At 30.7% G+C, this 15,356-nt stretch overlaps 3 protein-coding genes and 1 non-coding gene across 4 annotated transcripts; 1 reads left to right on the top strand and 3 right to left on the bottom strand.

Annotated features, from left to right (window-relative positions):
• Nucleotides 1-982: 982 nt before the first annotated feature.
• On the bottom strand, nucleotides 983-4,591 carry LOC11423074 (staphylococcal-like nuclease CAN2). The gene is made up of 9 exons (XM_003616687.4): nucleotides 4,406-4,591; nucleotides 4,223-4,278; nucleotides 3,049-3,163; nucleotides 2,802-2,915; nucleotides 2,093-2,280; nucleotides 1,948-2,004; nucleotides 1,703-1,862; nucleotides 1,546-1,614; nucleotides 983-1,427 (listed from the first exon to the last, which is right to left on the bottom strand). Exons 1-9 carry the CDS (start codon nucleotides 4,532-4,534, stop codon nucleotides 1,335-1,337), a joined length of 981 nt encoding a protein of 326 aa, XP_003616735.1. The 5' UTR covers nucleotides 4,535-4,591; the 3' UTR covers nucleotides 983-1,334.
• A 2,813-nt stretch (nucleotides 4,592-7,404) lies between these two features.
• Nucleotides 7,405-8,355, top strand: LOC11425564 (heavy metal-associated isoprenylated plant protein 33). The gene is made up of 3 exons (XM_003616686.4): nucleotides 7,405-7,566; nucleotides 7,662-7,737; nucleotides 7,986-8,355. The coding sequence occupies exons 1-3, from the start codon at nucleotides 7,558-7,560 to the stop codon at nucleotides 8,129-8,131; spliced, it is 231 nt and encodes a 76-aa protein (XP_003616734.2). The 5' UTR covers nucleotides 7,405-7,557; the 3' UTR covers nucleotides 8,132-8,355.
• A 1,157-nt stretch (nucleotides 8,356-9,512) lies between these two features.
• TRNAL-CAA (transfer RNA leucine (anticodon CAA)) lies at nucleotides 9,513-9,596 on the bottom strand. The gene has a single exon. It is a non-coding gene; the product is annotated as a tRNA-Leu (tRNA).
• Nucleotides 9,597-10,623: 1,027 nt separating this feature from the next.
• Nucleotides 10,624-11,479, bottom strand: LOC11424019 (protein EARLY RESPONSIVE TO DEHYDRATION 15). Its single transcript, XM_003616684.4, has 2 exons — nucleotides 11,116-11,479; nucleotides 10,624-10,974 (listed from the first exon to the last, which is right to left on the bottom strand). The coding sequence occupies exons 1-2, from the start codon at nucleotides 11,369-11,371 to the stop codon at nucleotides 10,826-10,828; spliced, it is 405 nt and encodes a 134-aa protein (XP_003616732.1). The 5' UTR covers nucleotides 11,372-11,479; the 3' UTR covers nucleotides 10,624-10,825.
• Nucleotides 11,480-15,356: the final 3,877 nt, after the last annotated feature.

The following is a 15,356-nucleotide window of genomic DNA, read 5'->3' as shown; positions in this document are numbered from 1 at the left end:
GTAATTAAAAAATGTCCAAGTGAGCATAACTCAATTGGCAGGGACATGTATTGCTATATGCAGGAGCCAGAGTTTGAACCAAACACCCCACTTATTCATCTTCAAAAATGTGAATTCTAGCACTAGGCTACTTGACCAAAAACGATGTATTGTGAAACATAGTGAGTATATTGTATGATCTGAATCTTTGAACTCCATTATTCTTCTTCTCCTTCATCGCAATTCCACTGTTACACACTACTGAGGGAATCGAGCATGAAAATAATTTGTGCACATATATATATATATATATATATATAGCATGCACAACAACTATAGTCTGATTTTTAATTTTTATATAAATTCTGATGAGACTAAAGTACTGAGAGTTCATGATGTAGTGTGGTTCTGAAAATATAAAATATCTTGAGTTCTGCTAGTGTTGCGTAATGTGCATCAAAGCACATATCATGTGCTTCTCTCTTCTTTGTTCTGATTTCTGAAGTTAACACAATGAATAACCAACTCCATCCATGCCTACTGAGTACTCACTTGTCGCACGTAGAGCAATTCAACGGGCGCGTAGAGCAATTACCAATAGTTAAAGGGGTAAGGGATTCTGGGTTCACCTCTTCCACCAACATTTTTAACAACTTATTTCTAGTATTTATTATCATTTCAAAACAGAAAACTTCTTACATTAAGTTTAAAAGAGACTAAGGTTTACGTTCAAATCTTTCTCAACGATTTCAACTAGTGTCAAATTCATATTGCAAGTTCATTATTTAAGTATTCTGGATAAATCATACAAAATAATGGATAACTGAAATGAGTTGTTAAGCATATATGATTCATACTCATTCAAAGTTTTTTGTGTAGCACTACGTCATAGAAAAACTCCAATTGAAAGGAATATTTTGTTGTGTAACCAAACCATAAAATTTGCAATGTTGTATAGCCCAGTTGATGAACATCATGAAGCTAGCAAAAACAGTAAATTTAGTTTTATTTTGTATCTATTAACTTCAATATTATAGACTTAGAAGACAAATTTTGTGATCCTTTGTTGTGTTTTGCACATGAATAAAAATAATATTTGACTTATACATAAGACAATCACCATAGAAGCCAACACCTTCACACCCTAACAATTTTTTGCATTCTTCCTCTCTATAAAATATCAACTTGAAGTACTGATTCTTTAAATAATCAAACATATTTAAGAATGAGGATGTACAAGGCATTTGCATATTCTTTCAATCATGCAATTTCTTAAACATCATTTCAATTTGTGCTCATCAATGCTGCAATTACTTCATCATCATTTCTGCTGGTGTGATTCGAGGCGATGTTAATTAGTTTCGTCTGTCCTTTCTCCAATCCCATGGCTTCTCGGGATTTTTCGAAGCCCATAATCCAACTCGCTTCGCTCTGGCTTCTTTCTCCCACTAGTGTAAGAACATAAGAAAGTTAGGATCTTAGTACGTTTTCTGCCATGAAACCAAATACACAATTCATACGTTTTAAAGTCGCAAATGCATTTTCATACACATCATTAGCACTTACGGTTTCTAGTTCCGGTCGTTTGTCATAGGCTGCATAGTGCCATGCTAAACCCTTCTTTAGCATCAATTCCTTATCATAAAAAGAAATCAGCATGAGAAAACTTGACATTCATAAAATGTAAAGAGTTCAATGAACTTAAAATGTATGAAATGGATACCTGTACAAAAACGTTATTACAATAGATATCACCTACACAACGTTGATACCGATCTTCTCCATAAATAAGGACTCTCAAAGATTTCCCTTGAACAATCTTGGTCAGTTCAGTTTTAGCTTCTTTTCCGTACGGCATTTTGCTTTCTGGCGCATCAATTCCCCTGTTTTGTGTCTAAAGATCATCAATACTTAAGACTTAAAATGTATGCAAGAATTGTTCAATACTAGTGTTTGTTTGATGATTACCTTAGTCGAATTCGATACTTTTTAGCTAGGATTTCCCCGTTTTCAAATGGAATCATCCTAATCAAGAAAACAACATTGAAGTAAAACATGTAGAATTTAACATAGAAACAAAGACATTGAGAATAAGGAAAAACTATAAACCAACCGGTATCCTGCGTCAATAATCTGTTTGTGCAATGCATCTGCCTCTTCATAGTTCCTTCTAGAACGGGCTTCTGCTCTATGCGCGGCTACAGTGTGCAGGTTGCTAGGGACACGTGATGATTCTCTAGGGTCTGCTGTGCTAACATAAACTGTTACAGTATCCCCATCTGCCACTGCTTTTTCATCAACCTAGTCCAATTGCAAAATCGATGAATCATTTCAACTACCACATGTTCATAATCATAGTATGTTTATAATTTAACAAGAGGGGATCGCCATTTTAGTATCTGAAATTTAAGGATAATTTGGTCTTTGAAGCCAACAAAACTTGAGATTGAAAACCATTGATCACAAACTCGTTTATATCAATCAATTTTGTCTCTGAAATTGTCGTAGAAGAGCTAATGCTATCAAAGAGCTCAAAATTTCCTAAATCATTTTAGAATTTTATGAATCTTAGAAACCAAATTGCTCAATTTATGCAGTTTTTGAGACTAAATAGGTGATCTACTCTACATTCGTGTTATCAATTGCAGTTTGCGAAAAAATAGTTGTTTGTTCAAATTTCATTACGCAACAGTGCTATAGCCGTTATTTGATAACTATTTGTACTAAATATCATATCACCGAAAAGTTGTCTGTTCAAATTCTGCTACGTTATAGCCGCCATTTAACAGTACTGCTCGACATGATAGTAATTTGATTCTTACCGGCAAGGTGTGTATTTCATATTGTACTCCATGAGGTAAAGATGTAGGAGGAGGTTGAACAGGTACTTCAACTGGAGTATGTGACAGTGGAAGACCATAGAAAGTCAACAATCCCTATAAATCAAACAACAAAACACATATTTGAATTGGATTAACAAATATGTTTCTGTTATATCATCACACAGAGACACTGATAAACAAATTAATTATAAGTAGAATTGAAGTTTGGAAGGAAGTACATGAAAACCTCAACATCTGCTTTTTTATGGCCTTTCAATGTCAGAATAACAAGTCCAGCTGCTTCTTCAGGTGTCCTAGGTGCTGGCCTTGCCTCTTTCCAAGCATCTATTAACTTTCTATACCTTCATATTCAAAACAGTATAAGAAACAGAAAATGGTATAAAAATTGTATTCAATTTGTATACACCGTCAGTGTAATTTTCTTTTACACATTTCAATATATTAATAGCCGACATGATAGCCTAACATTAGGGTTGGGAATAGGCCAGGCCGGCCTACAGGGGCCTACGGCCTGGCCTGTTTTGGCCTGGCCTGGCCTGGACTGTTTAGTAGATAGACCTAGGCTTAGGCTTTTTAGAAAGCCTGTTTAGTTAAATAGGCCAAGCTTAGGCTTCAAAAAAAGACTGTTAAGCCTAATAGGCCGGCCTATTAATACTTATTTATTAAAAAATATTTTTTTTATATTAAAATAATTGCATATATTAAAAATATAAACATCTTTTTCTCTATCTATTAGTCCCTTAATAGGCTTTGTTGTTATAGACTTTTATGTAGGCTATAATCTAGTTGAAATTTACTTGTAGTGAAATAGGCTTTTAAGTAGACTTTAAGACAAGTTTAACCTATTTAGTAGGCCAAATGAACTATTTGATGGCCTTAATGTGAAGTAGGCTTTCAAGCTAGTCCAGGCTTTTAAATAGGTCAGGCCAGGCCTAGAAAAACGGCCTATGATAGGCCATAGGCCAGGCTCAGGCTTGTGATTTATTTCGTAGGCCAGGCTCAGGTCTATCAAAGCCTGGCCTATTCTCAACCCTACCTGACATCATGATGTAATTTGATTACATGACCGAGTAAACAAGTTTTACACTGACAGTGCAGAGAAATTAATCTCATGAAAATTTATAATTTTTTAACAGTAATTAAATTGGTTTCAATTTGTATACACTGTCAGTGTAATTTTCTTTTCCACATATCAGATCACATTTGATATATTAATAACCGACAAGATAGCTTGACACCATGATGTAATTTGATTAGATGAAGGAGTAAAAAATACACTGACAGTGTATAGAAATTAATTTCATGAAAATTTCTAATTTTATAACAGTAATCAATTTAACAAAGGATTTTATAACAGTAATCAATTTAACAAAGGAACAATGTGTTGAAATTGAGTGTACCAGTTGGCTTGAGCCTTTTTGGAAGACACAACATGTCTGCTTAGTCCTTCAGGAACCTAAAAACATTAAAAAAAGCATGTATACATGTTACAAAATTGTGGGGTTAGAAAAAAGAGTAGAATTTTGGCAAATTTGAGGTGAAACACAAAATTGAAGATATTTATGAGGAACAAAATAGGTTACCTGGGAGGTGTTTTCAAAGTGAAAGAGATCATGGGAAAGAGCTGAAACACCAACGGTGGATTGTTGATGATCATCAGATGTTGTTGGTTTGCAGCAATTGGCATAGAGAAATCTCAAAGCATTTCCCATTGATGAAATTAAGGTTGAAACTTTGGAAAGAGAGAGAGAATCTAGGTGTGACAAGACAAGTAATATTTGTATTGGGATCGGATAGATAAAAAATCACCTAAAAAAAGAACAGAGTCACACGTGTTTAGTTTTGATTGGATGTTATGGATTTTACAAGTGTAATAAAGTTAACTTTTTTTGGAAATAATAATATAGTATTAGAGAGGTGTGAAATGGTGACATCTCTTTGTCAACGGTTTAACGTGAATAATGGGCAACTATACTTTGCGTGTTAACGGTTCTCAGTTTAATCACGTACCTTTATGTATGTATGTATGTCGACAATGGAATGTAACGTTGCTATTGGGTACGAATAAATAAAGAAATAATCATCTAGAAGTGATAGTTCAACCGACAAAAATGTGTCGAAATTGTTAGGTCAGATGTCATGACTGGGGTTCGAACTCTAGTATCTCTACTTATGTGTATGTATGAGTTTATAATGACTTTGTCATTTCATCTATATAAAAAAAAAAAAAAAAAAAAAAAAAAAAAAAATCATTGATGTATCCTTATAAATATCTACGCAATGACGCATGTGTTCATGTTCAAATATCACGTACAATGTGCTTCTTTCCACTTTCTAGTTTCTATCTTATGAGATGAGATTTAATTGAGTCAAAAGAAATTCTTATATGAGAGATTCAATATTATATATATTTTGTCCACAAATCTTAATCAATCGATAAAAATGGCTAAATTTCTATGTCGGCTGTTATAATGGTTTATCCTCTTATATATGTGAGTTTTTAATAGATATTGTCATTGTTTATCTAAGAAAAAATATATTTTGGCTAGCTTGGACCTTGATCAACATTAATATAATCTCTCATGAAATATTTATATACAGCATTCCCTACAGGCAATTTGGGCGGTAGTTAGTTTGAAAGATGATCTATTATTGCTTAAGAAAATGACACTAATGAGCCTATTTAAGTTTTTAAATACCAAAAAGATATAGACGTATTTTGTTCGTTGGTTAAAATTTGAATATCTAGATCAAAAGAGCGTTGAGGAGTTAAATTTTCATAACTCTACTAATCATGATCAAATTTTGGCGAAAAGAGATGTCTTTACTAAAAAAACCTATAGAAAAAAAAAAACCGTGCATCTCTAGTGATTTGAAGCCGGTGACGGAGTGGCGGCAGTTCCGGAGCCAAAAAAAAATTAAATTTGGGTGGACCAATAAAATTATTTATAATATATAAACATAAATTTAAATTATAATAAACATTAAGTACGGAGTTTGACTAAAAAGTTAGTGTAAATACTTAAATCATTACATATTTAACAACTACTATAAATCATTACTCATTCAAATCTTTTATCTCATGGAATTTTGGCAAGTTAGTCCTTTTTTCTCATTTTCATTTAAAAAACATTGATGTGGCAACTGACAAGCCACATACGATTATTAAGATTGGTGATTTCTAAGTTTTGATTTGAGACACTAAGACTTTGTGTTTTGATTTGAATTTTATGAGTTTGATGAAAAAGATTGATGATGATGGTGAAGATGATGAACGTAAGAAGATGAATATTTATTTTTTTCTGAGTTTTTTTTAATGATAAACGTTATTTATCATTATAACTATTACTAATAATCATATATACGCGGCAATTCATCTCAACGTTTTTTTTAATAAAAAATATGGACTAACTTGTACATGTTTTAAGAGATAAATGATTTGAACGGGACGAAAAAAAGATAAAAAAAAAAAAAAACTCAAATGTTATAAATAAATAAGATGATTGACTTGAACGGAACAAAAAAAAAATAAAAGACTCTAATATTACAAATAAATAAAATAAATGATGTCCCGAGTAATTTTACCTAGATTTTAAAGTTATATTATATATCCTAGCTTAAAACTCCTTCGATATTTCTTACCTCGTCAAACGAGCTGCTTTAGGAATTGTTACTCCACACAGAAGAAGCATTATAAAAAATCTAAATAAATCTTCACAATTCATTCTTTTCTCCTCTTTATCTCTTTTCTCTTTAACAAACTACCCTAAGAAATTTATAGTCTCTTTTTTAAAAACTTAACGGGGAATGAAAAATGTTTGATGAGGATTCAAATTTGATGTCTTTTTTTCGTTTTATTATGCCTTAATTTGACAAATTAAATTTTGCTTTATTTTTTATGTTTCCTTGTAGTTCACTCATCAAATGATTGTGTACCCGAAAATGTCAATTTCAAAATGGGACTACTATTTAATTTTCTTTGTACGTTGACAAAACTATCAATTACTTTTTTACTTATCTATAAATATAGTCTAAAAGTTTAGCATTTTTACTTTAAAGTTTTACTGTTTTACTAATCTATAAGTAATTTGGTGAAAAACAAATTACTTAAGGTCAGACAAGAACATACACTTAGATTTCATCTAAATTCGAGGATAGTTCATTAAAAAATGAAAATCAAATTAAATAATTATGTGTTAAAGATATCGGGGTTTAGTTTAGCTTCTTAAAAAAAAAAAAATTGAGGTTAAATACTTTTTAACGGTATGTGTCTATCAATTGTGGAGGTGTATTTAGCCTTTTTCGTCAACATAGATTATAGACAAGTGTCACAAATCTAATAAAAGCTTAAGGAATTGGCTCATTGCTAGCTTGCTTCCTCTGCATCTTTATTCACTTGTTTTGTGAGCAATTTTTTGTGGTTGCCAACCGTATAAAATGAGTGGAGGATGTTAGGAATAAATTTTTCACCTTTTATTTACACATAAAAAGTAGAGGAATTCCATATTTCAAAGTATAGAATCCTTTTTTTTTTGTCTTGTCAAAGTATAGAATCCTATTCCATCTTAATTAATGGGTACAATGTAGCTTATTTATACAAATATTTTTCTCTCTATTGCTCTTCCCAAGAAATTATATTCATACAACCCTTTTCTTCCTACTTGATCCTCACATTCTCAAGGCCTATAATAGCATAAAATAGAAATTATTGATCAATATATAATATTCAATCAGAATGGCCAATGTAAGAGTCAATAAAAAAAAGTACTTGCTAGCTATCTGATCATTTTACTTTTCATATATGGAAATGATCAAAGTTTTCTTGTTATGTGTCATTAGGTGGTGGAAGTGAAGGTTGGTTTACATTGCGATGAGTGTATCAAGAAAATTCTCAAGGCCATCAAGAAAATTGAAGGTAACTAACTAATTTTCAAAGCCAATACAAAACTCTACTATAATTTGTCTATAATGTGTGGCAAATATAGATTTCGTGTGATTTCGCACTCTTGGACGAATATAAAAGAATTACAAAATAAAATAGAGGTGTGAAATTCGGACATGCGTTATTAGAGAAATACATCTCTTAATAAGAAAGATAAAATGAATTTGATTTACGATTTTTGCTACCATTGAATGATTTTTGACTCATTTGTGGTTTTGTAGATATCGAGACATATAATGTCGACAAACAATTGAACAAGGTCATCGTTACCGGAAACGTCACCAATGAAGAAGTGATTGGAGTTCTTCATAAGATTGGCAAGAATGCAACTGTGTGGGAAAATGTTCAAGAAAATGTTCAATGTTGAAGTCACAATTCCATTACAAGTAACTATACGTCTATTAAGATTTCTTTACCATAAAAGAAACATATAGAACCATGAATGATGCCATGTCTTATCATTTATGTAGAGTTTGTAGAAGCATAGTTATATATAAACTCAGTTTTGTAATATTGTCCTTTGAATAAAACACATATTTGATAGGAAGCAATCGATGAAATGAGAGTTATATATCAAAATTTCATTTATGACACCATTTTCGCCTATTATCATCTTGTCTTGATTTTGTCCCTCAAATCTTTTGCAGGAATTATGCCCTTGAAAATCTTGTAGAGTTATTTAGAGTTTTTTTTCCTCATTTTTTGCTTTTGGTCATGATAGTATTGGTTGATCTATGTTGAAATTAGTATCTATATTACCATAGTAAATTCAATAAAATCCAAGTATTTACAAAGATTACATTTAGTATGGACCAAGTTATGATGGACTAAAACTGACTAGAATGTTTTGGAATGTCTAAAAAAGGAAATGGTTTATATTATATGTATGAGAAAGTTAGGTCATTCCATTTTATTTCCTTGAGTTAGATATGTGTTTTCCCCTGTTACCAGTTGGATCCATCTAAAAAAAGACCAATTTTATCTATGTAGATTATTTTATTTTGAATTTATTCTTAAAAAAGTCATATAAATTTAACCACTAGATTAGTACATAAAATTTGTCATTCTCGTTAAACACCCAAGTGCAGTCATTGTTTATTGGTGACTCTCAATCCTTAATTTGTAAACTCTAATAGCTACTTGCTTGCTTCTGCAATTAACTGGACATAATTAATGTTGACTCATTTATATTGTGAGTATTCTTAATCTTCCAGCAATTTTGAAAAGACACTCTTTGGAGGAATGTTGTTACGTGTAACTCCATGTTGATTGGTTTGGTGAGAAACGAATGTATTAATGTTGTGGGGAATATATTATATGGAAATGGTTGATAGAGACGCCGTCACTTGTTGTAGCACTTAAAATGGACATTGGAAGATGGTTTGGGGTATTTTAGATTAATGAGGGAGAACAAGATAAGAACAAATGTATTTGTCACTTTTCAATTTCTGTTTAGTTGTATGATGTAATTAAAATCTAAACTAGTATATGTGGTGCATTGATCATTGCTAGACATGGTTAATATTTGATGGTGATGTTTTAGGTTTGTGCTTGTTGAATATCTAGCCATTTTTCTCTTTACAAAATATTTTACTCAAAAGTTTCATAAATTTTTTCAGTTTTTGAATGTCTACTAGACACAATCATCTCAAAATTATCGTAGAAATAACTAACGGAACAAGTGTATAGCGTACAATGTTTTTGTTTAATCTACCAAATAAAAACAAAACAAAAAAATAAATAAAAATTGTCAGAAGTGGGATTTGAACCCACGCCCTCTCTCGAAGACCAGAACTTGAGTCTGGCGCCTTAGACCACTCGGCCATCCTGACCATTTGATAACACTCTCAAATTACAAATGCTTAACGTATTTTATTGGAATTGCAAAATTAATTTAATGTTGCAAAAGTCAGTGTTATATGATGATTAAAAAAAAACCTTATCCTTAATGCTAGATATATTTCAGAAAAGTAGATATCTAATGCTTGATATATTTGAGTTTACTGTTTATATGTATAAAAAAAAAATTATTTTGAAGGAATGTATCAAAAAGATATTTTCCATGGCCTTAGATCACATTAACACTATAAATATCAGTAATGGCGCGTTACCAAGACCCTAGATCACATTAACACTATAAATATCAGCAATGGCGTTGCCAAGACCCTAGATCGGATAAACTTTTAAATTTTAATTAATAATTATTATAATATATATTCAAAAAATCAAGTACTCAAAATATTATATACATACTTCTACGCGGTTCCATATCTTAAAATTGTTGACTAATAAATTTATTTATCAATGTTATTACTTTGCAAAATTATTTTAAAAGTCCATTTATTTATCATTCATACGTTCATTTATTTTTAAATTATCTTATTTTTTATCTTATATAATAAAATAACTTACGCAAATAAATAAGTTTTTATGTATGATTCATAAATTTGTTAAGGTAGTTTATGAGAAAAAAAAACGTTTACTGAGATACAATTTTTATAAATAAAAACTTATGAATTAACATAAAAGATTATTTATTTATTTAAACTATTTTTCATAAGTCAAAAAATAAGTCAATACAAATGGATTCTAAATTCGACGAGTAATTACGAGAGAGATAGTTGGTGGATGCAAAAGAGGTGCACACATTAAATTCCAGGGGATTCAAGACTCAAATAATGTAGAATATTGGGTATAATTTATAACATTGAGGGGGTTCACTTGACAGTTCACACTTAAAATTTCTTTCGCATCCTTAACAAATATTTAACCTTGGTCATTGAGATCTACAACGCCCACACAATTTACCAAGTAACATCACAATTCACAACAACAATAACAGAAAGAAAAAAACAGGAGTAATGTCAAGTAGAAAGAAATTCTTATTTTTTAATTTTGTAGAGTTTGTGTTACACTGAAACTAAAACAACAAACAAACTGAAAATTAAAAGAAAACCCTGAAATCAAATCATAACTCTAGTTATTTTTTTACCGGTCAAGCTACTCTTCGTTTTATCTACAAACACATACACCGTTTCCAGTTTCCATTTTGCCACCAAATCTACCTGGGCTGATGAATAGCCCGTGGGCTCACTCTGGGCTTCACAATCTTCGGAGCCTTCTCAGCATACCTTGGAACTTCAGCCCATCCATCAGATCCTCTCCATTTCAATGATCCCAATTTCATCAACTCTTTCCCATCTTCGTGTTCTACACGCGCCAAAAAAGAAATCAGATCCATTAATCACATAAAGTTTTGTTACCTAAAACAAAATCGATGTTTCTAAAACGACGTAACTTTCTCTCATAAAAATATTTATTTTGTTGACTCAATTAAGTAAAATAGCTTACGGGGTTCAATTTCATGAACATGAAAAAGATCGTCTTCATCCATCATTTCAAAATCAGAAAACGAGTCATTTTGGTAGTTTTGTGGATCTTGGAAGCGTTCACGGAGCCAGTAATCACGAAACCAAGGGGAGGAATGAACGAGGTTCCACCATTCATCAGAGAAATCCTCCACCGTACGATAAGCAAGAGGAACGAACATCGGAGCGTTGGGATTCAACGAAGAGGAGGATGTTCTTGTAGCAGAAAGAACTTCCATAGCTGTGTTTGTTGTTGGTGATGAAGAAAAGAAGATAAGAATGAAGCGGTGAGTGATAGAGAAAAGAGTAAAGTGTCTATTTATGTTGAAAAGTTGATGCTTATCTACAAATCCATGGGTCACTATTTATAGGCCAATTTGACACTAACGCTTGTAAAAGATAGAGCTAGATATTTTGAGGAAAATTCAGTTCTTTTTTTACTTAGAGAAAAAAAATGTTAGATGTTTTATTTTTGTCTATATAAAGTATTTTACAATTATTCAGAAGTCTTAGCTCAAATAGCAAAATGCCAAAATTGTGAGGTCGGATGTCGCGATCGGGATTCGAACCCCAATATTTCCATTTATGTGTGTGAGTTTTTTTTTTTTTTTTTGTGGTGGTTGGGATTCAAACCCCAGACCTTGCATGTATTATACTTTGTCTCTACCAACTGAGTTAAGCTCACGAAGACTTATGTGTGTGAGTTTATAATAGCTTTACCATTTCATCTATCTAAAAAAAAGTATTTTACAATTAATTTTGGTTAAACCTACCCCTTCCCTAAAAAAAAGAATTAATTTTGGTTAACTTTCAAAAAATTAATTTTAGTTAATTTTTTAAGGTTAAATAAATTATCTATCTCTAAAGAATAGCGATTTGATTTAACCCCTACAAAATAAAATGTGATGATTTCGTCCTCCTAATATTTTTTGTTTTGTTATTTTTTTTTAAGAGAAACTTTTGTTTTGTTTTTGGTCTTTTTTTTTTGTCAAGTAGTCCAGTGGTTAGAACTCACACAATTAAATGTGGTGAAGTGGGATGTCTGGAGTTGGAACTCCGACCTCTGCATCTAATATGCAATATCTCTGTCATTGGTCTCTAATGAATATAATTTTAATATTTTTTAAACATAATAATACAAAAATAGAAATGTTTGATATGATAGATTAACATAACTTGAATGCATATTAATTTGTAAAATGTCATAAAATTAACATTAATATGAACATAAATTGATTATTAAGTATCAAAATTGAAATAAAAAATTGCGAGGATGAATATCCAATTTTATTTTTTGAAGACTAAATTTATTATTTACTATATTTATAGGGATGAAAATTTTATTAACCTTCTTTTTAGAAAGTTAGACTTAAGAATCCAATTACAAATTAAATTTTTCTTAAGATAGAATTGACTAATGATAAAAGTGTAGTAAAATAAAAATAAAAGTGTGTGAATGGACAAGTGAGAAGGAAAAGGACAGAAAAGTTGTAAAGAATATTCTATTACACCACGTGAGATGCGTGTGCTGTGGGCTGTGGCTAGACTCTATAGAGGCGAAGTACACTGTATATAGAACACGGTTTTCGGATTCAGCCTATGGGCGGGCGTGCTGCGTAGACCGTAACGTGTTTATAGTCATGACTCATGATTGAGATAGCATTCCATCATTCTTATCCTCATCCTTAATCATTACATTATTACATTTGCTATACATACAAAGTTATTACACGTCATTTTTTGTCTCTTTCCTAATCCTAGTCACTCTAAACAAAAATATAGTACTTAGTAGGAGAAGATCTTAAATTGGTATAGTTGATGACACCACTTTTTCCTTCCGTCCATTCAGGAAACATTGCTTACTCACTTGTTTGATTAAGGAACAAAATCGAATATACAAGTAAAAAATCGATAACTATTTTAGACCATAAATTAAGAAATTAAATGTGGAAGTTTTTTCTTAGAAATTGTATATTTAATAGTAACTTAAAAGTTTTAAAAGTTATCATTCTCAATATAACATTTATAATAATTTTATTTTAAGCTCTTTAATTTATGTTCTTAGAAAATAAGTTAATATGACTCTTTTTTTATAAAGTAATATAAACTAAGGGTGTTCGCGGTGCGGTTTGGTTCGGTTTTGAGCATAAAATACATCCAAAGTGTGAGATAAAAAAAATATGCGGTTTGGTTTGGTTCAGTTGATTTTTAAAAAGTCATCCAAACCAAACCAAATCAATGCAGTTTGGATTCGTTCGGTTTGTGCGGTTTACCGCGAGATGTAAAAATATTACATTAACTCTAATATTGCCAACTTGTTACAAAATAAACATATAATATTTTATTTTGCTGTTTATATGATAATATATTAGGTAAAACTTATATCAAAATAGGTAAAATTAAGAAGAAACATAAGCATCAAACAAATTATTGGAAAGTAAATGAAACAAATTCATCACTGTAAATGAATTGAAAGAGATGGAAAGGAATTAGAATCGAACTTGATGGTGCAACAATGGAAAAATCGAATCAAAAACGATTATTCTTGAGCTATGTAGTTGGGCTAGTACATGTTCAAGTAATATTCATTATTCTTGCGGTTTGGTTTGGTTTGGTTCGGTTGCTGAGATGCAAACTACAAACCAAAACGAACCGCGCGGTTCAGTGCAAAAGTCATCTGAATTCATCCGAACCAAGTGGTTTGATTTACGATTTTTTTATTAGGTTGGTTCGGTTTTGAACACCCCTAATATAAACCTTTGAGATCTTAGTTCAATTTTGAGTAAAAGTATACAACTTGGCAACATCGACATTTATAGTTATGCTATGTATTAAAAACTCACTTTAATATATGAAACAAAATGAGATTTGATTTATTTATAGAAAAAATAAAATTAACTTACTTCTTGAAGAAAATACCACCCACCTCCGTTTCTAAATATAGTTTTTAAGAAATTTGTTGTCACCTTTTTATAAGATCCTTTTTAAATTTCTAATTATATTGATTATTATTTTTTATCAATACATCATAATTATTCCACCTCTTTTTGTGCAACTTACAAAAAATATAATAGTGAAATTTAAATACACACAAAATCTAATGGTGCATTTTTGGAGTTAAGAAATCTTTGCTGAGGTAGATACACACTTTTTTTTTTTTCATCCTTTAGCTAAAAAATGTTTGTCACGTATGTTATACGATGAACAAAACGCTTATCGCAGTGACAATGCTCAAAGTACTACATGGATTGGCGAAAATAGGTTAAATATATCTTTTTGATCCTTTAAGGTTGACAAAGGTATAAGATTAATCTTGTAAGTTTTTCAAGTTTTAAATAAGTTCTTATTATCTTTTTAAGGATTTATTTAAAACATAAAAATTTTAAAAATTTTAAAATAGGTGCATTAAATTAACAATTTAAATGACATATTTGAAACCTAAAAAAATTTAAAAGACCTGTTTAAAACTTAAAAAAACTTAAAAACTAACTCAGTATTTTTGTCAAACTTAAAGAATCGAAAGAGGTATTTTGCCGAAAAATATTTGGACTTAAAATGAGAGATTTAGAAAGCGATTTTAGACAAATAGAAAGAATCGAGCATCAAGGAAGGAAATCTACACACAAGTTTTCTTAGTATTCAGAATTTGACTAGACATACGATAAAAATATATATTTTATTAGAGGAAAAATATATGTTTAATTTGTATATATTTCATTAGTCATACCCCCTCCCTAATATGATATAATAAAAATTGCGTTAAAGGAAGTTGATGTATTTGGTACTAAATTTAAATTAAATATATCAATTTTTATTGACTCATTGTGTTTATATTTTGTTACGGAGGTAGGTTATAATTAATTAAAAAATACTAATCAATTGCAGTCACAAAGCCAACAATTGAAGATGAGTACTGAGGTGAAGAAGGAGTTGAGGGAAAGGTTAGACCGGAAACCTAAGGAGAGATGAGTAATTCAAGAAAGCGTTATGCAACAATTTGCTTCCATGAACTAATATATACGACCAACACCAACTCGAGATGATCTCTTCACGTGAGTTTAAGGATCACTACATTGAGGAGGAGGAGGAAGAGCAGGATGACGAGTAATTAATATTTCCATTGTTAATAACATTTTAATATTCTAGTTGTGTAATAATATTTAAATTTGGATAATGTTGGAGATGCCCAAGATCCAATCAATTATGTAACCAATTTTAAAATTA

The sequence above is a fragment of the Medicago truncatula genome, chromosome 5 (assembly GCF_003473485.1).
Source record: "Medicago truncatula cultivar Jemalong A17 chromosome 5, MtrunA17r5.0-ANR, whole genome shotgun sequence".
NCBI classification, from domain to species: domain Eukaryota; kingdom Viridiplantae; phylum Streptophyta; class Magnoliopsida; order Fabales; family Fabaceae; genus Medicago; species Medicago truncatula.
Note: the sequence above shows the minus strand (reverse complement) of the source record. Positions and strands in the feature narration are given on the sequence as shown.